General features: G+C 46.8%; 1 protein-coding gene across 1 annotated transcript in view; it reads left to right on the top strand.

Moving 5' to 3' along the window:
* The first annotated feature begins 1,816 nt into the window (after positions 1-1,816).
* Positions 1,817-22,090, top strand: part of Rrp12 (ribosomal RNA processing 12 homolog) — a 32,013-nt gene continuing 11,739 nt past the window's right edge. The window contains exons 1-20 of the mRNA XM_021650511.2: positions 1,817-2,076; positions 2,531-2,760; positions 5,305-5,388; positions 6,639-6,715; positions 8,179-8,284; positions 8,470-8,586; positions 11,123-11,261; positions 11,346-11,473; positions 12,009-12,107; positions 12,623-12,714; positions 14,358-14,469; positions 14,695-14,792; positions 15,964-16,078; positions 17,770-17,912; positions 18,061-18,182; positions 19,382-19,446; positions 19,535-19,697; positions 20,062-20,216; positions 20,396-20,463; positions 20,942-21,035. Of these exons, the coding sequence (XP_021506186.1) occupies positions 1,938-2,076; positions 2,531-2,760; positions 5,305-5,388; positions 6,639-6,715; positions 8,179-8,284; positions 8,470-8,586; positions 11,123-11,261; positions 11,346-11,473; positions 12,009-12,107; positions 12,623-12,714; positions 14,358-14,469; positions 14,695-14,792; positions 15,964-16,078; positions 17,770-17,912; positions 18,061-18,182; positions 19,382-19,446; positions 19,535-19,697; positions 20,062-20,216; positions 20,396-20,463; positions 20,942-21,035 (2,346 nt within the window). The 5' untranslated portion in view covers positions 1,817-1,937. The remainder of the gene's footprint in view (positions 2,077-2,530; positions 2,761-5,304; positions 5,389-6,638; positions 6,716-8,178; positions 8,285-8,469; positions 8,587-11,122; positions 11,262-11,345; positions 11,474-12,008; positions 12,108-12,622; positions 12,715-14,357; positions 14,470-14,694; positions 14,793-15,963; positions 16,079-17,769; positions 17,913-18,060; positions 18,183-19,381; positions 19,447-19,534; positions 19,698-20,061; positions 20,217-20,395; positions 20,464-20,941; positions 21,036-22,090) is intronic.

Below are 22,090 nucleotides of genomic sequence, written 5' to 3'. Positions count from 1 at the left end.
CACAGTGGATCTGATCCATTCCGCTGGTGGGCATTTTTGGTCTTTCCTAGCACTCAACTATCTTTTAGTAGGTAAGTAAACATCTCTGCTGGGTTTATATAGGAATGAATTGCTGGGCAGAGTAGACATATATTTTGTTTTAGATGAGACACTACTAGACAAGCTGAAAGTTAGGGATCATGCCTGGAATCCTGCCACTTAGGAAGTGCAGGCTGAAGAATTTGCTGTGAGTTTGAGGTCAACATAGGTTATATTAAGACCATGTCTCAAAAAACAAACAGGGGTGAGGGGGTGGAAAGATAGCTTAGTAGTTAAGAGTTCATACTGTTCTTGCAGAAGACTTGAGTTCAATTCCTAGCAGCCACATCAGACAGCTCACAACTACCTGTAACTCCAGCTCCAGGGGATCTGATGCTTCCGACTTCCATAGGCACCTGAATTCATACCAACACACAGGTGTACACATATCATCACACAAATGTACAGACACATAATTTCAAAAATAAATCTTGCTGGGGCATGGTAGTACACACCTGTAATTCCAGCACCTGGGAGGCAGAGGCAGAAGGATTGCTGTGAGTTCAAAATCAGTCTAGTCTACAAATCGAGTCCAGGACAGCCAAGGCTACACAGAGAAACCCTGTCTTAAAAAACAAACACACAGGGGGCTGGAGAGATGGCTCAGAGGTTAACGCATTGGCTGCTCTTCCAGAGGACCTGAGTTCAATTCCCAGCAACCACATGGTGGCTCACAGCCATCTAGATCTGGTGCCCCCTTCTGGTGCACAGGGTGTACATGCAGGCAGAACATTGTATAGATAATAAATAAACCAATACATCTTCAAACAAACAAACAAACAAAACGCAAAAAGAGTCACCCTAAAAAATAGTACAACCAGTTTCCAAAGTGCCATACCAACCTTCCCTTTCATCGGCAGCACCTGTTGGCACCAGGGCTGCATCCTTACCAGTATTTGCAGTACTGCTCTTTTTCAGTTTCGCCTTTGAGTGGGTATGTGCATTTCCTTGTGGTTTCAATTTGCAACGCAAGTCTGGAGCACTAATGGTTGCCTTTTTCTGTCCTCAGGCCAAAATATTTTCTTTTTCGAGACAGGAGTTCTTCTGTGTAACAAGGCCCTGGCTGTACTTGAACTTACCCTGGAGAACAGGCTGGCCTTGAATCCCTGCCTCCCAAGTGCTGGGATTAAAAGAGTGCACCACCCCGCCACCAGATACTTTAATTTTTTTATACCTCCACAGGTTTTGCCTTTTTTTCTTTTCTTTTCTTCCTTTTTTTTTTTTTTGTTTGTTTGTTTGTTTGTTAAGTTTATTAGGCTTTTTTTTTGACAGCTTCTCACTATGTAGCCCTGGATGTCTTAGAGTTCACACTAGAATGAACTAGGCTGGCCTTTAACTCATAAAGATCAACCTGCCTCTGCTGCCTAGGCGTAGGGATTACGGATGCATTTTGTTTTGTTTTTGGACAGGATCTTGCTAATCTCGCAGTGTCTAGAGTAGTCTGGTTTCAAACTCAATCCTCCAGTTCGCTGGGATTACAGGAGTGCTGTCGCCATGCTCCGCTTCAACAACCACGGGCCGTAATATAAATACGTTTGCTTTTGTTTTTCAATCCCAAAGACATTGCCGTGGCTTTCTCCGTTCACGTTCATGGCTTTCTCCGTGGCCATGAACAGCGGCGGTACAGTAGGAGCCCAGGGCACCTACGACTTCAGAACACCCTTCCCAGAATAAGGTCTCCTCAGAGCACAGGGAGAGCCCCAAGCGGATGTTGATTGGTTTTGCCGTAGAAACGTACAGGAAGTGACGTCAGAGGAAGAGGACGCGAAGCCGGCTGAGGACCCACGTGTGTTCTGCTAACTCTTCGGCGTGGCTGGACGCGGGTGCTCTGAGCGAGTCCGAGCCTGCGTTTGGTCACCATGGGTCGCTCGGGGAAGTTGCCCTCCGGTGCGTCGGCCAAGCTGAAGCGCTGGAAGAAAGGCCACAGCAGCGACAGCAACCCCGCCACCTGCCGCCATCGCCAGGCCGCTCGCAGCCGCTTCTTCAGCCGCCCGTCAGGTAGCCGGGCCGCGGGATTCTGCCCGCCCCGCCAGTTTGACAGTCTGCGGAAACTGTCCTCTGGAGGGAAGTGACTTGTCTGGAGTCTAGAGCCTCAGGGTTGGGATACATGGCCATCACCACCCTTGAGTGTGTTGGGGTGTGTGTGTGTTAGGGATGAACCCAGGACCCTGTGCACGCTAAGCTACTAAGCCACATCTTCAGCCTTCGGGTGTCCGTACAGTAAACGACCCTAGCTCTGGATGTCGCTGTGCCTTTAACCCAGGGATGCAGAAACAGACCTAGGGGTTCCTTTCTCTTGGCTGTGAAAGTTGCAAGCGTACACAGGACTGTGCGGGCAGGCTGTGTTTAGAATCCAGCCGCTGGGTTGAGGGGCGATCCGAATCCTCTGGTTCCTTCAGGCAAAAGGAAGTTTGGGTGGAAGCGGGGCCGTTACTGTAACTCTGGTTCTCAGGGAAGAGCGACCTGACGGTGGATGCTGTGAAGTTGCACAATGAGCTGCAGTCGGGGACCCTGAGCCTGGGCAAAAGCCAAGCTCCTGAGACAGCCATGGACGAAGACCCGGAGGTGGCTTTCACTGAGAAGTCCTCGGGCACGTTTCTGAGTGGCCTGTCCGACTGTACAAACGTCACCTTCAGCAAAGTGCAGCGCTTCTGGGAGTCCAACTCAGCTGCTCACAAAGAGGTAGGAGATGGCTCCCGAGGTGGGAGGATGGTAGGCGGGGCACATTCCGGACTTATTTTCTTACATCCCTGGTGACAGCAGCTTCTATTTCTGAATGGTGTGTCATCTCTCTGACCCTTTGTGCTCTTTACATATACCCTCCTTGGGCAGAGTCCACTTAAAAACGTGTGTGGTAGTGTTCATATATCTTTTTATTTTATTTTATTTTGTCTTTGGATTTTTGAGACAGGGTTTCTCTGTATAGCCGTGGCTGTCCTGGACTCACTTTGTAGACCAGGCTGGCCTCAAACTCATAGAGATCCACCTGCCTCTGCCTCCCAAAGTGCTGGGATTACAGGCCTGCACCAAGGCAGCTGGCTCTCATACATACTTTTAAATTTTTGTTTATTTTCTGAGACAAGGTTTCTTTGTGTAGACCAGGCTGTCCTCAGATTCATAGATATCAATCTGCCTTTGCCCCTCAAATGCTGGGGTTAAATGTATGTGTCTTCATGCTTAGAAAAGTAGTGTGTGTGTGTCTGTGTGTCTATGTGTCTGTGTGTCTGTCTGTCACGGCATGTATGTTGAGGTCGGGAGACAACTTTTGGGAGCCCTTTCTTTTTCACCATTTAGGGCTCAGGGATCATACTCAGGTGGTCAGGTTTGGAGGCCAAGTGCCTGGCTGAGCCGTCTGGAATTCCCCAGATTCTGCTTTATAAAGAACATCTCTGCTGAGTAAAATCCTCGAGGGTAGAAATGTTTCCAACATTTGTCTCCTCCACTGTACTTCACACAAGAATTTTTACATGTATTTCCAGGGACATCAGTGTTCTGCAAGTTCATGGTGAAAAACCTTGGTTAGAATATGTTTTGTTTAGTAGGAGTTTTACTTAATTTATATTTCAAAGTTAATGTTGATATTTTTCATTGTTTAAATAAGGAATATCAAAATGCTAAATGATACAAAGTGAAATAAATAGAATAAAATGTTATAATTAGTTTCCCAACTTGATTCCCTCCAGTGGCTACTGTTAATGGGTCATTATGTGTATTTCTCTACTAGGGCTGCCCAGTGGTGACAGAGTGAGCCACATGTATAATTTTGAATTTTTTAGAAGCTACATTTAAAAAAGAAATAAGTGAAGTTAATGTATTGGTTATTTTTTTTACATTCTCTTTTTTTTTTTAATTTATTTATTTTATTTATATGAGTGTTCTATCTGCATTTACACCTGCCAGAAGAGGGAATCAGTTCACATAGATGGTTGTGAGCCACCGTGTGGTTGCTGGGAATTGAACTCATGACCTTTGGAAGAGCAGACAGTGCTCTTAACCATTGAGCCATCTCGCCAGCCCCTCTCTTTATTTTTTATTTCAGTTTTATTTGTGTGTGTACATGTGTACACATGTGTGTTGGTGCCCACATGGAGGTCATATCTCCTAGAGCTGGGGTTAGAGTTGCTGTAAGCTACCCAGTGTAATGCTAGGAATAAATCCTGGTCCTGTGCAAAAGCAGCTCCTAGGTGTCCAGCCCCGTCCCTCAGGATTTGTTGTCATTGTTGTTTTGTCTTTAGACCAGGGTCTCACTCTATACCCCGGCCTGGCCTGCAACTTGCTGTATAGACCAGGCTAGCTTTGAAAACAAGAGATACATGGCTTTGTTTTCCAGGCGCTGGAAGAAACTGTGTGTGCCACTGCCTGATGATAAGGTCTTTTAGTCTAGCTCAGGTTGGCCTGGGTCTCACACTGTTGCCATGTTGGCCTCAGACTCACTGTTGTCTTTCTTCCTCAGCCTTTTGAATGCTGGGATTACAGATGTGCCCCACCATGCCTGGTTCAACTTTCTGTATATTTTTTACTAAGGTTTACTAAAATATGATTATATTTTATATCTATTGCTCTCTAATTTTGTCTCTCACCCAACGATATTTCTAAGTTATTGTATTTTCCCCACACATTGCTGTTTTTTTTGGTTTTTTTGTTTGTTTGTTTTTAATTTTTGTTATAGGAGTCATATAGCATTTAAAGCTATCATTTTCTGGACATAGTGGTACATATCTGTAATCTCAGCACTTGTAAGATTGAAGCAGGAGGATTGCTGTTAGTTTAGCCTGGGCTACATAGCCAGATCTATCTCAAAAAACAAGACAAAAACAAAATAAAACCAATAACAACCAAAGAACTATTATGTCTTAAATAGTAACAGTATATTATATCCTGATCACAGGTTCCCCTTCCTCCTCTCCTCCAAGCCCTCACCCTTACCCTGTAATAGTGTATTATAAATCCCTTGTTGCTGACTATTTGTCTGTTCTTCCATTTTGTCCCTGGAGTGTGTAAGTGTGCATGTTCATGCAGGCATTTCTCTAAGAAATAGTGTCCTTGAGGTGGCATTGGAGCAGTCATGTCCTTGGGCCTCCTTTTTGCTAGGCTCTGAATGCTGCTCCCATTTGTCTGACTTGGAGCTTTATCAGGGGATCAATTTGTGAAGGAGAAAGGGAATGGGGCCACCCAGGCCAGGGTTGCGGTTAAGATAAATCATGTATGCCTTCTCCTCCTATGCAGATCTGTGCTGTTCTGGCTGCCGTAACTGAGGTGATTCGATCCCAGGGAGGCAAGGAGACAGAGACTGAGTACTTTGCCGCTCTGGTGAGTGAGTGTGATGGGGGCTGGCTGTTCAGAACAGCAGGTCATTCGGGCTATCAAGAGAAAACAGATGCCCCTGGCCTGTGGGGCCAGGCCAACCTCCAATAGGTTAAAGTGTTTCTGTTCTCTGATGGCTTGTGGATAAAGCTGGTGGGATTTACTGTCTCACCCTTGTAAGACAAAATTCCACTTCTTGTTCTTGTTGTTGTTTTAAGACAGGGTTTCTCTGTTTAGCCCTGGATATCCTGGACTCGATTTGTAGACAAAACTGGCCTCAAACTCAGATCTACCTTCCTCTGCCTCCCTGAACAGTGTCACCATGCCAGGAAAAAGTCCATTATCTTATGAAGACCATTTAGAACTGGAAAATCCTTTAGAAAAAAACATTACTTCCAAGGTGTGAACTAAGGGTTCCTATGACTCTTTTAGAGATTATTGCTATAAGATACTAGAATACCATTTACTATCTTTATTCTCATGAGTGTACCTTAGAGTTTTCCAGAAGTTACCTGATGGTGGAGGACAGTTTGGAGGGGTTATATTTACAACAGGTTTCAGGTTTTCACTTTGTAACTCAGGTTGCTGTTGAACTCATGTCGGTCTTTCTATCTTAGTTCCAGTGCTATGATGACTGCACAGCGCCATCCCTGCTGCGGGTTTTGTTTTCTCTTGCAGTACTGGGAATTGTACTCAGAGCTTTGTATATGGTAGGAAGGTGCTTTAAGATAGGTTGGTTGGCTGGGCTTGGTGGAACATGCCTGTAAACTCAGCACTCGGGGAGGCAGAGACAGACGGATCTCTGAGTTTGAGTCCAGCCTGGTCTACAAAGCAAATCCAGGACAGTCAGAGCTATTACACAGAGAAACCCTGTCTCAAGAAACCAAAAAAAAAAAAAAAAAAGAAAGAAAGAAAGAAAGAAAGAAAGAAAGAAAGAAAGAAAGAAAGAAAGAAAGAACTGAGCCACAAGGATTACTGGCACACTTAGGAGGCAGAGGCAGGTAGATCTCTGTGACTTTAAGGCCAGCCAGGAATACACTATAGTCTTCAGAGAATAAACAAACATAAGATTACTGGGCCAAAGTTACACAGTGGCTGAGCTTAGATTTGAACTTTATATACCATGAAGAAGGTTCTTGGTTATAACTCTCAGAGTAGCACATAGGTTCCTCCTGCCACTTGTGCTTTCCTGTGTGTACTTTATTTTATCCTATGTGTGTTATTTTATGTATTCATTCCCTTACTCTGACCCTCAGATGACAACAATGGAAGCAGTGGAGTCCCCAGAGTCACTGGCTGCTGTTGCTTACTTACTGAACCTTGTTCTAAAGCGGTGAGTCCAGCATGGGCTTGGCGGCAAAGATACTTGGTTTTTCAGAGTGTGCGTGTCTTTCCGGGTTAGTATGTTTCTCCAGTCCCACATGTTTGGTTTTTAAGATGAAAATAGGTGGGCTGGAGAGACAGCTCAGCAGTTAAGAGTACTTACTACTCATTCATGATAACCAGGTTTCAGATCCCAGTACCCAATGTCAGGCAGCTCACAAGTTCCTGTAACTCCAGCTTGGAAGGATTCAGTGCCCTCTTCTGCTTCCACAAAACGCACATGTGTAAGAACTTACATGCATCATGAGTGTGCAGGTACAATGGAGACCAGAAGAGGGAGTCAGGTTCCCTGGAACTCCAGTTATAGCCAGCTGTGATCAACCCAATGTGGGTGCTTGGAATTGAACCCTGGTCCTCTGCAAGAATAGCCAGTGCTCTTACCTGCTGAGCCATCTCTCCAGCCTTGTTTACATAGTTTACATAGTTCAGGATTTCTTGCCTAGGAAAACATACCACCCACAATGGAATGGGTCTTCTGACATAAATTAGCTTAATTGAGACAAACCTCCATAGACATGCCTACAGGTTAACCCAGTGTAGACAGCCTCATTAAGAGTCACTTCCCAGGTGACTGTAGGTGGTATAAGGTTGACAATTAAAACTAACTTTTATAATGAGATGGTAAAGTTTTTGAATGTATATTCTACCACAATTAATAATAAAAAAATAAGTATTTTAAGAATATACTTGAGGAGCAGTTGTGACCACATGCACCTGTAATCCTATGTTTGGGAGGTAAAAGCAGAGAGATCAGGATTTCAGGGTCATCTTTGGCAACATAGTAAGTCTGAAGCCAGGCTGAGTGATGGGACCTTGTCTCAAAGAGTGAATGAAGGGGCTAGAACAATGTCTCAGCAGTTAAGAGTGCATACTGCTCTTGCAGAGGATCAGAGTTCAATTTCCAGAACCCATGTGGGCAGCTCTTAACTACCTATAACTCCAGTTCCAGGGGACTCAATGCCTCTAGCCTTCACAGATAACTGCACTCATGTGTTCATACCCTCACATAGATACACATACATACACATAATTAAAATAAAATCGGGAAGAACGAAACAAAACCAACTAACCAAACAAATAAAAAATCCAAGAGAGGGCACTTGAATGTCCACAGGCATTCTGCATCAGGCTCTGGAAGTGGCATGGCTGTTATATCCTGGAATGAATGTTGGTTCCTGGGAAAGGGCAGTGAGGCCAAATCATTGGCCCCAGGCTACACAGGAAGGAGAGGAGCGTGTATGAGGCATGCTCAGGATGGAACGTGCACTCCCCTGAGTGACGGAATGATGAGCTTCTATCATGATTGCTGATGTGCTGAATGCCTGGGCCAGCAGTGCTCTTCTCTTTGCACCAGAGCCTGTGTCAGCTGCTTTTTCTTGGCCTCTCTGGATTGACTCTTTATTCTCCCTACAGTGTGCCCAGTCCTGTGCTCATTAAGAAGTTCTCTGATACCTCCAAAGCCTTCATGGACATCATGTCTGCTCAGGCGAGCAGTGGTTCCACCTCTGCACTCCGATGGGTCAGTGCCACCTAATTCCTGAGTTCAGTGGATGTGGTTAAAGCATGGGCTCTTCCTAGGGAGTGGTTTAGGCGCAACATAGATTCTCAAACAGATCTCTTTGGCCTTTTCCAGGGTTGGTGAGTCCCTGGACTTTTTCCCTGTGGCTGGTAGAGCTGAGGGGCTTTCTTACATTTTTCTTTAAGGTCCTCTCCTGCCTGGCCATCCTCCTGCGGAAGCAAGACCTAGAGGCCTGGGGCTATCCTATAACTCTTCAGGTGTACCATGGACTGCTGAGCTTCACTGTGCATGCCAAACCCAAGGTGAGACTGTTGGGCTGCTCCAGTGTGAGCCAACCTGTCTGAGCTGGGTTAGGAAGGTGACAGTGCACCTCCTGGTGCAGTCCTGGTTTTATTGTTTTGGTGTGTGTGTGTGTGTGTGTGTGTGTGAATAGCATGTGCATATGTGTGTAGATGCATATAGTCACACATACACATAGATGTGTCCTGCCCTTATCATTCTCAGCCATATTCCTTTGTTCCCAGAGTCTCTTATTAAGCATGGAGCAAGGCTGGATGCCAGTGAGGCCCTGTGATCCTTCCTGTCTGCACTATGTAGTTCCAGGGTTTACAAGTGCATGCTATAATCCATGCCTGACTTTTATATATAATATTTATTTTTATTTACTTGAGTGTGCATACAAGTGTGCATGTATGACACCTATATGCAGATGTTTCCAGAGGCTATAAGAGGGTGTTTAGTCCTCTGCAACTGCAGTTACAGGCAGTTGTGAACAACCTGATGGGGATACCGGAAACCAAACTCATGTCTTCTGGAAGAGCAATCAGTGCTCTTAACTGCTAGCCCATCCCACCAGTCCCCATCCCCTTCCTGTTTTTTTATGTGTGTTCTGAGGATTTGAACTCATGTATGTACAACACTCTTACCTGCTAAGCTGTCTCCCTAACCCCAAGTCCTGAGATGTTGCATTTTGTTCTTATTTGAGACAAGGTCTCACTTTATAGCCCCTGGATGACCTGGAACTTGCTATGTAGGCCAGGCTGGCTTGGAACTCAGGGATCTACCTGCCTGGGATTAAAGGCTTGGGCCACCATTCCCAGTTCAAGTCCTGAGTTTTTGCCTGAGATTCTGCTCACTGCTTCTGAGGCCTGTCTACTTATATCCAGACAATTAGGAACACCCCTCTCCAGCAGGAAAGCCACACACAGTCCACTGCTTCTGAGTCGCTGCAGCCTCCTTTGTTCTTTCTACCTTGGCAGAGGAGTGGCAGTCTTGACAGGGAATCTGCCATCATCCAGGTCTAACTTCTTCCCTCTTTTTCTTTCTTTTTCTTTTTTGTTGTTGGAATATTGAGGATTGAACCTTGGGCCCTATAAATACTAGACAAGCACTGTACCACTAAGCTATATCTTCAGCCCCATTTTTGCTTTTTTGTTTTGAGAGAGGGCAGTGCGGCTGAATCACTGGCATCAGGCTACACTGGAAGGAGAAGCACTTTAACCAAGCTATCCAGATGGCTTTGAACTTACTCTGTAGACTAGGCAGGCTTGAACTTTCACCCTCTTATTTCAGCCTCCCCAACAGCTGGAATTATAAGCCTTTGCCACCAGTCTCAGCTCTGAGCTGGGCTCTCAGTTCATCTTGAGGCAAGTTACTTAATGTCTGAAGGCCTGGACCTCCTAACTAAGAGACAGTTCCAGTCCTGCTACAGGGCTGTGTGGAGTCTCGGGCCTGGTACAGTCCCGGTGCTATAGCAGGCACTCAGCAAGAGGGTCTATGCTGCTTCCACAGAAATAGAAGGCTAGGAGCATATAACAAATCCCACCTCGTGAAGTCTAGGGAGTCTTCTGCCTCCTTCCTTGTGTATTCATGTGATCATTAACACTCCTTTAGGTCACTATTGCAATGTCACTTCGTTGGGACTGTTTTTAAAAAAATTTTTTTTTTATTTGTGTATGAATGTTTTTTGTTGTTTGTTAAGATTTTGGTTTTTTGAGGCAGGGTCTCAATATGTAGCCCTGGCTGGCCTCAAAACTCACAGTGATCTGCCTGCCTTTGCCTCCTTAGTGCTAAAATTAAAAGTGTACACCATTGGGGTTGGAGAGATGGCTCAGCAATTGAGAGCAGTGACTGCTCTTCCCGAGGACCAGGGTTCAATTTCCAGCACCCACATGGTGGCTCACAACTGTCTTAACTCCAGTTCCGGGACCCAGCACCCTTACACAGACAGACATGCAGGCAGAACACCAATGCATATAAAATGAAAATAATAAAAAAGGTGTACGCCATCACACTCAGAGCTGTATGAGTGTTTTGCCTGCATGTATGTATGTATGTATAGTACATGAATGCCTGCTGCTGGTGGAGGCCAGATGCCCAGGAATTGGAGTTCGAGTCTCTGTGTGGGTCCTAGAAACTGAACCCTGGTTCTCTGGAAGAGCAGCCAATGCTTTAAACCTCTGAACCATGTCCCCAGTTCCTGCAAGTACCTTTTACCTTCTGCTGTATGTTAGCTTATTTTTGGCCTCAGGCAAGTGTTATCTACTGCTTACTGCACCTTTGTTAATACCTAGAAAAGTGCCTGGTTTAGTGGTCCTCATGTTGCTGGGTAATTAAATGGCTGTATCTCTGTCTGAAGATGGGGAACCTGCTGCTCAGAGATTGAGTATCTGGGCTGTTTCAGGGCCATTTGGCTAGCCACTGAGCTTAGGGTTCTGGAATGGTATGATCTGGAGTGAGTATTATATAGTAGGTGTTCCATCTGGCTGCAAGTGCTAGTAGTTGTGCCAAGCACCCAAAATGCTGATCTGTCCTTGTCTCCATTTGTTTTCTGTTTAGATCCGTAAGGCTGCTCAGCATGGAGTGTGCTCAGTTCTCAAGGGTAGTGACTTCATGTTTGGTGAAAAAGTCCCCTCCCATCATCCTGCTGCTGTCTCCACTGCCAAGTTCTGCATCCAGGAGATTGAGAAGTCTGGAGGTGAGCTAGCCAGACCCAGGGTAGGTGTCGGGGAAGTGGGGCCGTATAGGGAAATTAGGAGTAGAACTCCCCTTTGTCTGCCAGGCTCTAAAGAGGCCACCACCACACTGCACATGCTAACACTGCTGAAGGACATGTTGCCCTGCTTCCCGGAAGGCCTGGTGAAGAGTTGCAGTGAGACTCTGCTTCGGGTCATGACCTTGAACCATGTGGTAAGCTCGGCACAGCAAGAATGGGGGCAACAGTAGTACGGAACTCAGTAAGTAAGCAAGAAAGTCTCTGGTGCCAGACATCATGATGAATGGCTGTAATCCCTGCTGCTAAGAGTCTGATGCTCTCTTCCCTGACCTGCTTTCACCATAAGCCAAAGACCATCCATGGTGAGTGGGGTCATCTTAAGTCTGCATGGAAGCTGACTTCAGATTTGTGTGTGTGTTCAGAACAACCTTAGGGAGTTGATTCTCCCACCTTTACATGGTTTTAGAGATTGAGCTCAGGTCATCAGATTTGGGTGGTAAGCACTTTACCTGTTGATCCCTAATTTTTGTTTTCTAGTGGTACTCAGGATTGAACCCAGGGCCTTTTTGTGCATACCTTAGCACTGAGCTATATTTCAGTCCCTAAATCACTTGAGGTTTTTTACTGGTTGCCATGTCCTACTAGAGTGACAGTCTTCAGGGTGTTTGGGAGTCTAGGGGACCTGTGGGCTCCTTGTGCTTCCTTTCTAAGTCTGTGTGATTCTTGCAGCTCGTGACAGCCTGTGCCATGCAGGCCTTCCATAGCCTCTTCCATGCCAAGCCAAGCCCTAGCACGCTGCCGGCAGAGCTCAACGCCCAGATCATCACGGTGAGGCCTGATGTTGGGGGAGGGTAGGCTGTAAGGAAAGTATCCGGAAGGCACTGCCAGGGGTTACTACAGCAGTGAGAATACATGGGCTGTGCTGTCGCAACAGAGAACAGTCAAGCTTGCAGACCGGAGAAGGACCTCTGGAATTGCATCAGTGGCCATGGGACTCTTCCCTGATCTAGTTAACATCTGAAATGATTTCAGCTTGAGCAGGGCTTTTAACCTCAGATATCTGTGGTGGACTTTTAGATAAATCTTCCCAAAATTGTTTGCACAATATACACTGAAGTACATTTCCCCAGAGAAGGACTCTGACCTCAGTAGATTCCCATGAGGGCATGAGGTGCCTTACTTCCACTTCTAGAGTCTTGCGTTCCTGGAAAATCAGACCTGGGAGGGTTGCATAGTGTAGGGGAGGCCAGGTGCCTGGGGTCATCAAGAGTATAGGAGAGGGTCATCATCCTTGGGGCCACTGCTGACTGAGATGCACCTGCTTGTTTCTGTCTCACCTCTAGGCCTTGTATGACTATGTTCCCAGTGAGAATGATTTACAGCCCCTGCTGGCCTGGATTAAGGTTATGGAGAAAGCTCACATCAACCTGGTCAGGTATGGATGTGGTAGGGTCTCTCTTTAGGCTGCCTTCTGTACATGCAGATGGGAGGGGCATGAGCTAGCAGCTGGCGAGGCCATTTAGCACCAAGGCCTTTGTTTCATGGGTGAAGACCAGCTTTTATGTTAGAAAAGCCAGGGTCAACAAGGCATGCTGACAGCAGTGCCTTTTGGGCTGGACCAAAGTTTGAGCCTGATTCTGAGCTTGCTCTGTGCATTTTGGTGAAGGGGATTATCATTTACTCTTTGCGGAAGGAGGCTCTAGGGTGTCATTTCTCTCCTTCCACCATGTGAGTTCCAGGGATTGACCTCAGGTCATCATACAAACACCTTTATCCACTAAATCATCTCATACCTGGATTCTTTGTTTTGTTTAGTTGTTGGGTTCTTTGTTTGTTTGTTTTTGTTTTTTGGAAGAGGGTGTGCCTCTTATTATGTTGCTCTGACTGGGTATAATAGACTACACTGTCTTGAACTCACGGATACCTGTGTGCCTCTGTGTCCGAGTGCTAGGATTAAACACATGTGCCAGCATGCCTGGAGCTGTTGAGCCTCCTGCTTCAGCTTCTTAACTTCTAGGATTACAGTTGTGAGCCATCATGCCTAGTCTTGGTGTGATCTTTGTTTATTTTTAATTTTTGCGTGTATATGTGTGCATGATGTTTGTGAGTTTATAGGTGTTGAGTACAGGTACATACATGAACATCATACTTGTGTAGTCCATAAGAAGACCTCAGGGGTCAGACCTCACCTTCCTCAACACGTGGTCTCTTTATTGTTTGCTGTGGCGTATGCCAGGCCGACTGTCCTCAAATTGCCAGGGATTCTCCTGTCGCCACTTCCTGTCTTGCTGTAGGAGTGCTTGCACTGTGCCCAGCTTTGAGAGCTCAGGGGAATTAGAACTAAGAGCCTTACGCTCAGGCTACAAGTGACTACTCACTACTGAGCCACTCAGCAGCCCAGGTGTTATTTATGTTGTGTGTGAGAGTGTGTGTATGCCATGGCGTGCATGTGACAATCAGGAGGTGACTCTTAAGAGTGGGTCTCTCCTTAACTGGTGGACTCCAGAGATAACTCCAGCCTTGACAGCCACCCATACCACTGAGCTATCTTCCTGACCTTCAGGTGTGATGATTTTTATTTGTATTCTTTGGCATCAGATTGCCTGGGTGTGTGAATCCCTGTCACTATGTTCCACTGTGTGGCCTTGGCCAAGTTGACTTATGTGTCTCTGTTTCTTCATCTACAGAATGGGAATAGAACTTAGCAATTGTGACAAAGTCAGAGTGAAGTGTCTGTTGTGATGTCCGTATTTGGTGTGTAGTGTTTCATAAGTGTTAGCAGTTATTTTGTCTGTCTGTATATACATTTAAAACTTTGGATTTAGCTGTGGAAAGTGTCAGGGCCAGACCGGAAGGAGGTATTAAGGAAGACAAGCTCACATTCTGTGTGCTAAGCTACTTAAAGGCAGTTTGGACTTTTCACCCCATGTTACTTCAAGGACAGTCCCTTTTTGGAATGGCCTGCCAGGAGGGCCCTGAGGAACCCTTCAGGCCAGTAGATGTTTTCACCAGAGCTCCAGTGGCTTAGGTCTCTGAGGCTCGGGGTCCAGGTTCTACCGAAATCTATTTTCTTCACAGATTGCAGCGGGACCTGGGACTAGGCCATCTTGCTCGATTTTTTGGAACTGCAATGACCTGTCTTCTCTCCCCTCATTCACAAGTGGTGGCAGCTGCTACCCAGACTCTCAAGGTACTATAGCTTGCTGAGCCCACCATTAGCTGAGGATGCACAGCACATAAGAGGTTCTGCCTGCTGCCCTGACTCCCAGGCCACCCTGGATGCCCAGCTTGGTCCTGGAGGAACTCCTCCCAGTGGGAGACAGGCTTTGGGGGCTTCAAAGAGCAGCTGTCTGGGAGTGTGGGTGGAACTGAGGATGTGGCCTTGTACTAGACAGCCTGTGGCCTCTCTTTGTAGGAGATCCTGAAGGAGTGTGTGGCTCCACACATTGCTGACATTGGCTCTGTGACTTCTTCAGCCTCAGGCCCTCCCCAGTACATCGCTAAGATGTTTAGGTGAGAATGTGGTATCCCTGTTAGGCGGGTACAAAGGGGACCTTGTTGGAAGTTATGTATGATGACCTGAGCTCTACTCATCACTTTGGGTAGTGCACCCAGTACCAGGTGCTCTGTAGGATCGGGGTAAGTGCCAAACCTCTGCTTGGGTGAGCAGTTCCTGCCAGTTGGGGTGTGCTATGCCTCACAGGCACTTAGAATAGGAGACATGCCATACTGTGGGATCTAAGAGTATAGCTCATAGATCCCTGCTTCTGAGGGTCTGGACTCTGGAGCTAGGTTTGAATCCAGCTCTGTGCTTGCAAGCCCCAGGTATCTGGAGCAAGCTTCTCTACCTCTTGACACCTCTAGATCCTCATCAGTGGGAGACCAGAGCCAGGCATGTAGCTAGGCATTTAGGAAACAGAACCTGCTGACCCTTGTGCTAGGAGATTTATATTAACCCTTCTTACAGTTGGGAAAGACATCATCCAGCTCATAAAAGGCTGACCACAATCTGCTGTGAGGAGCCATTCACAGTCATGGCCACATCATGCTAAGCAATCCTAGGAAAGGGCCTGGGGTCTTGGGCCTGTTTGTTCTGTCTTTTGGTTTGGTGCTCTTGTGAGTAATTGACAGGGACAGAGGACTTCCTTCCTGTATGTCTGGCATGAGGTTTCAAGTATTCTAAAGGAGTGAGACTCCTGTCCTCAGCTGACCTCAGCTGTCCCTTGCCCATATACTGCTCCTTGTTGGCCCTTTCCACTTAAAGTCCCCAGGGCCTCAGAAACCGGGGGAGATAGGACCAGCCAAAGTATACTCAGGAAGGGCCTAAAGACCTTTCTCTCTGCCCAGGCTACTGGTTCCCAGCCATCTTCCCTCCTCAGGTCATGTAGAGAAAGCAACAGAACTCAGGCTGAGGAGCCCAGTGTAGTAATTCGCAGGTCATTTCATGTCTCTGAGCCTCAGTTTCCTCATCTGAAAACTGAACATATTATTACATCATGGGTTTCTCTTCAGTCAGTAGGAATATGTAACTAAACTCAGCATGGACACTTTCTGAGCATTAGCTGTCCACTTTGTCCTTCTGGACCCCCTCCCCATTTCAGGCTAGCTGGGGTCTGTGGCTCACTGTACCAGCTATTTCCTGGGATGATGTGACTGTGGCCCTGACTGTGCTGCTCCTTGGCAGGGCAGTGGAAGAAGGGCTGACATACAAATTCCATGCGGCCTGGAGCTCTGTGCTGCAGCTACTGGCTGTTTTCTTTGAGGCATGTGGAAAGCAGGCCCACCCTGTGATGAAGAAGGTGAGCTGGGGGCTGCTGGGGCTAGGGCACGGGTGGCACTTGGGCCCTTGATCTGAGGACTCCTAACCAGGAAGAATATGTCTACACGTGATGCCACCCCAGTGTTGACAGTGCCAATAGCAGGTGCCTAGTACCACGCTTTCGGGAAGGTGACTTTCCAATGTGGGAAAAGCAAGAAGGGTGGAAAGTAACTACCACACCAGCCCAATTACCTTTGCTGAAATGGCTTTAGAATCCTGGGAAGCCCTAGCCCTTTACATTTTTGTTTAACATTTATTTATTTTAACGTGTATTGACATTTTCCCTGCCTGTATGTCTGTGTGAGGGTATCAGATCCCCTGAAACTGGAGTTATAGACAGTTATGAGCTGCCACATCAGTGCTGGGAATTGAACACCTATCCTCTGGAAGAGCAGCCAGTACTGCTGAGCCATTATGCCAGCTCAGTATATACAGTAACTCAGTTATACAGTAACTGCTGAGCCATTATGCCAGCTCCCATTTTTAAATGTTGAAAAGGTTTATTTATTTATATTATGTGAGTTTTTATGTATGTCTGCGCATACATGTGCCTGGTGGCCTGGGAGATGAGAAAGGGGGTCCTAGGGTTTTTAGAACTGCAGTTACAGATGGCTATGAGTCACCATGTTGGCACTGAGAGTTAGACCCCAGTCCTCTGGAGGAGCAGCAGTGCTCTTAACTGCTAAGGCATCTGTCCAGCCTCTCAAATTTTAATGCTCTAAATTTTCTATAACCGGTGAGTATAGTGTTGGTTGGTTGGTTGGTTTTAGTTTTACTCTGTGTAGCTGTCCTGGACTCGCTTTGTAGACCGGGCTGTCTTCGATCTCAGAGATTAACCTGCTTCTGCCCCCCAAGTGCTGGAATTAAAGGTATGTGCCACCATGCCTAGTTTAGTGTTTATGTTTTAAACAGCCTTAGGTCTCAGGTTTCTCTAACCCAAGGTAAAATCTCTAAGGACTAGGAATCCTGAGCAGACCCCAGGTCAAGGAGCAGCTGGTGGGTTAGCTCCTAGGTCTTTCTCATTGCTTTTTCCCATTGCTGTCTGGGTAATGGGACTACCTTGGAGAGCACACTTTGGCCAGGCCAGGGTTAGGTTTGGCCAACATGATTTCCTACCAATCGGGCGGGTTTATGAGAAGCAAGCCTAGATGATACTGAGGGGAATTGGAGGGTACCACTGTGCCTCATCAGTATAAGATAATTGCTCATAGTTGGATGTAGGCCCGCCTTGGTCACATCTTTCCATTCTTCAAGGTAATTGGAGTCTGCATTATGTGAAATTTTGTAGTTTTTCATGTTTATAAAACAACTTTTTAAAAGTCCTGGGCCTTGGAAAGGGATTGGACACACCAGTTGAGTCAGTTGGGACATCAGTATGTGTCTCTTTGGGCTTCATTTATCCTAAAATCTGGCTCCATCCTTTGGGATAAAGCCTAGGTTGGTCGAGATCTTGGATCCCTTTTCTGAGATGGATCTGTAAAGAAATCAATAGAGTAAGGAGCCTTGTGATAATTCAGCTCCCGTTCCCTGGTCAGCAGAAAAACTACATGTTGTTGTTTCTGTTATGCTGGAGATTGATCCCAGACCTCTAACATGCTAGGCAGTTGCTCTGCCACAGTGTCACAGCTGGCCCCTGCCATCATGTCTCTCTGTATCCTCTCACTGTTCCAGTGCCTTCAGTCTCTGTGCGACCTGCGCCTCTCCCCTCACTTCCCCCACACAGCAGCCCTAGACCAAGCTGTGGGGGCTGCAGTGACCAGCATGGGACCTGAGGTGGTGCTGCAGGCTGTGCCTTTGGAAATTGATGGCTCTGAGTAAGTGTGACCCTGCTTGGTCTTGAGGGACTCAGGAGACTCATGTAGCTAGTTCTCTTCTAGGAAGGGTGTCCACTAAGTTGTCTATGCAGAGGGACCTTCAGTCTTCATTCTGTCACCTGTTCTCACTGAGTCCTTCTTCCCACAGGGAGACTCTCGATTTCCCACGGAGCTGGCTGCTGCCTGTCATCCGGGATCATGTTCGGGAAACACGACTTGGTTTCTTCACCACTTACTTCTTGCCCCTGGCCACCACTCTTAAGAGAAAAGGTATGGAGCCCTTGGCTGTATGCAGCCTGAGTCCCCTCCACTCCATGTCTAGGAGTCCCAGCTGGAAGAGGTCAGAAAGGACTGAGTCTAGCATACACTTTTGGCTGCATTCCTCTGAGCAGTGAGAAACTGCCCAGCAAGGGTTCTCCTAGGGAGCCTCCACAACTGGGATCTTATTCTTCCTTCTTGAATCAAAAGAAAGAGTTCAGTTCTTCTTTGTCATGGTAGCCCTTTAGGCAGGTTTGTTTTTTTTTTTTTTTTTTTTTAATTTTATGGCTTACATGTGTACAGCTGGCACTAGGTTCTGTGTTAGAGACTCAGTCAACTACAGACTGAAAATATGGAGGGAGACGAGTCCCTAAATATTATTGTATTAACAGTCCTTCACATGGTATTTCACTGTTGCATTGATAACACATCTAGAAGTGATTTAAGGAATAGAGGTATGAATAGAGTTTGCATATAAACAGTATACCAGTCTACACAGGAGACTTAAACATTCGTATCCATTGGAATCCTACAGCCAATCCCTCATGGATACAGAGGGAAGGCTCTATAGATTTATAAACTACAGACCAATTTACAGATGTATATGTTTATGTATGTGGTTTCAAACTCATAAAGATCTGCCTGCCCTTATGTCCTGAGTACTGAGACTAAAGGTGTACACCGCCATACCCTGCTACATCTGAAGGTGGCAAAAAACAGTGAGGTTTTTAAGTATATTAAAGTGATATTGCCGCGATGGTGTTGCTCAGCACTCAGGAGGCAGAGACAGACAAATCTCTGTGAGTTCGGAGCCAGCCTGGTCTACAGAGGAAGTTCCAGGACGGCCAAGACGTCACAGAGAAACCCTGTCTCGACAACAAAAAGTCTTATTGAAAAGTAACTAAAATGGGGACTCATTCACATACCTGTTAACACTGGGGGTGTTGGGTTATTTTTTTTGAATTTGATAAGTAGTTGAAGATGACCTTGAATTCCTGATCCTCCTGTCTCCTGAGTGCTGGATCATAGGTGTCTACTCTCATGCCCAGATTCATGGATTTAATTATTAGAACAATTAGTGTTACTATTAACTTATGGGGGATATTACCTATATTTGTATCCTTATTGTAGGGCTTTTGGTTTTGGTAAAATGAGGCCAGTTGGCTAAGAGGATTTCTGGGGTCACACCATGTCTTTGTCACACCCTCCAGCAATAGACCTGGCTCAGGCGGGCAGCACAGTGGAGTCGAAGATTTATGACACACTCCAGTGGCAGGTGAGTCAGCTGGGGAAGGAAGGGGGAAGGAGCATGTAGGGGCACAAGCCACTGGTGACACTTTAATTTCTAAATTCCTCCCTCCCAGATCTGGACCCTCCTGCCTGGGTTCTGTACAAGGCCCACCGATGTGGCTGCCTCCTTCAAAGGTCTGGCACGGACGCTGGGCACAGCCATTAATGAGCGCCCGGACCTGAGGGTCACTGTGTGCCAGGCCCTACGCACCCTTATCACCAAGGGCTGTGAAGCAGGTAAATGTGGGAACTAGTGAGAAGATGGTCTGGGGTGCTGGCCTGCTGTGGCTGACACTGCTAGGCAGCCTCTGCACTGCTGCTGTTGCTGCTGCTGGCTCCAGGAGGCTAACATTAGTCCTACCATTGCACCGCTCACTGACTGTGCTGGCAGCTGCTGTGGATTGTGCAGTCAGTATCTGAACATGGGTGCTGCTTGTTCCGTGTGTCCTGGCCTCAGCCTGCCCTGGAAGAAGGTCCATTCTGGTGGCTTTTTAGTTCTGCCACAGGATCCTCTAAAAGGATGACACTGGCCTGCCCCCCGGTAACCACTAAGTTACTATTAGTTCTGAACCCTCAATGTAATCTTGGGTCCTCTTGCCAGAGGCTGACCGTGCTGAAGTAAGCCGCTTTGCCAAGAACTTCCTGCCAATTCTCTTCAACCAGTATGGTCAGCCTGTTGCAGCTGGGGAGGTGGCAGCCCCTCGTCGTGCTGTGCTAGAAACTATCAAAACTTACCTCACCATAACTGAGTCTCAGGTGAGTGCTGGTGAAGGAGGGATGCTGTTGGGTGTTGGAAAGGTCAAGACCCTACCTCCATGCCCTGGAGAACGGGACTTTACACGGCACTTGATGGGCTGGAAGCTCCTAAACCATGTGGACCAACTCGGGAACCTGCTGCATGGTCACTCTGTTTCTCTCTCTACTGGGGCTGTCAGTTGGTGAATGGCTTCCTGGAAAAAGCCACCGAGAAGGTACTGGATCCTGCCAGCTCTGACTTCACCAGGTAAAGTGCTCAGGGCTTTCTCACTTAAGCTTGGTAGCCAGGGGTACCCAACAGAGGCCTTAGGATTCACTCTGGAAGTCTTGAGATATCAAATGTCCCAGCGGCTCTGAGAGGTCTGATTAGTTCATTATTCATTCATTATTACTGGAGGATGGAAGAGATAGCCTAGAGATCTTGGGTTCAAATCCCAGCTCTACCACTTCCTAGCTCATGTGGCTTTGGACAAGTTACATACTCTACTTCCGAGTTCTCATCTGTAAAATGAGTGTGATAATAGTGCCTGCCACATGGCTCTTTGAGGACAGAGAAGTAGCTGTGTGAAACACCTAGAGCACTTGCCTGGAACTCCAAGTACTCTCTGAGTATAGTGCTACCATTCACAAATGCCTCGGAGAGCCCTTGTCCCAACCCTGAGTGGAAACAGCTTCTGCCCTCCTCCAGTGCTCCAGTGCCCCCTTCCTGTTTCTCAATCTGGCAGATTGTCTGTCCTGGACCTGGTTGTGGCTTTGGCTCCTTACTCTGATGAAGCTGCCATCAGTAAGCTGTACTCCACCATCCGGCCCTTCCTTGAGGTGAGCTCTCCTTGTCTTCCTCCTTTATAAATTGCCTAGACTGCGCCCCAGCTGCTCCCACAGTGGTTTCCCTTTGTGTCCTGCCCTGCCCATCTGTACTAAGATGTACAACAGGGCTGTAGCCTGCCTGCCAAGGTGTGTGTTGTAACAGAGGCTGTGGCCCTTTCCTGCTGCTGTTCTAAGCCTGCCCCAGCCCTTCTCCACTCTAACTTCCACCTTCACCCAATTATAGCCTCATCAGACTATTTCTGTTTCAAGTCTGATACATGGATATATCCATGTATCTCAAACAGGCCTTGAACTTCGTATGTACTGGAAGCTGGTCTGAAATGCCTCATCCTCCTGCCTCTACCTCCCAAGTGCTATGGTTGTAGGTGTGCACCTCCCTACCTAGCCTTTATTAGGCTATTATTGACAGTCCTAGATAAGTCCTTTACGTATTTTTTAAAGATTCATTCATTCATTCATCCATTTATTTAATTAATTTATTTTATGTGCGTGATCTGGCATGTACATTACATGCCAGAAGAGGGCACCAGTTCTCATTGTAGGTGTTTGTGAGCCATTATGTGGTTGCTGGGAATTGAACTCAGGACCTTTGGAAGAGCAGCCATGCTCTTAACCACTGAGCTATCTCTGCAGCCCAAGACCTTTATTTTTCTACTTTTAAAAATGTTTATTTCATTTCTTTCTGTGTGATGATGAGGGTAGGTTGAAGTCTGAGGACAATTTTATAGAATTGGTTTTCTCCTTCTACCTTATGTGGGCTCCAGGGATCTAAATCAGGTTGTCAGGCTCACACCATCAGGTAACAAGTACATTTACCTGCTGAGCCATTTTGCTATTCTGTTTTCTCTTTCCTTTTGCTGGATAGACCCAGGTTCTCATGGATGCATGCACTCTATAAGCCACACTCCTGTCCCCACAGTCTTGTATAGAGCCTGTGCCTTTGCTCATACTGGCCCTGTCTGAAACACTCATGCTGTGGCTTCTGGCTGTGCAGAGCTCAGCCCAATAGCACCCTCCTGAGGACCAGTTCTCCTGTTCCCTTGCAG

The sequence above is a fragment of the Meriones unguiculatus genome, chromosome 1 (assembly GCF_030254825.1).
Source record: "Meriones unguiculatus strain TT.TT164.6M chromosome 1, Bangor_MerUng_6.1, whole genome shotgun sequence".
Classification (NCBI taxonomy): Eukaryota; Metazoa; Chordata; class Mammalia; order Rodentia; family Muridae; genus Meriones; species Meriones unguiculatus.
Note: the sequence above shows the minus strand (reverse complement) of the source record. Positions and strands in the feature narration are given on the sequence as shown.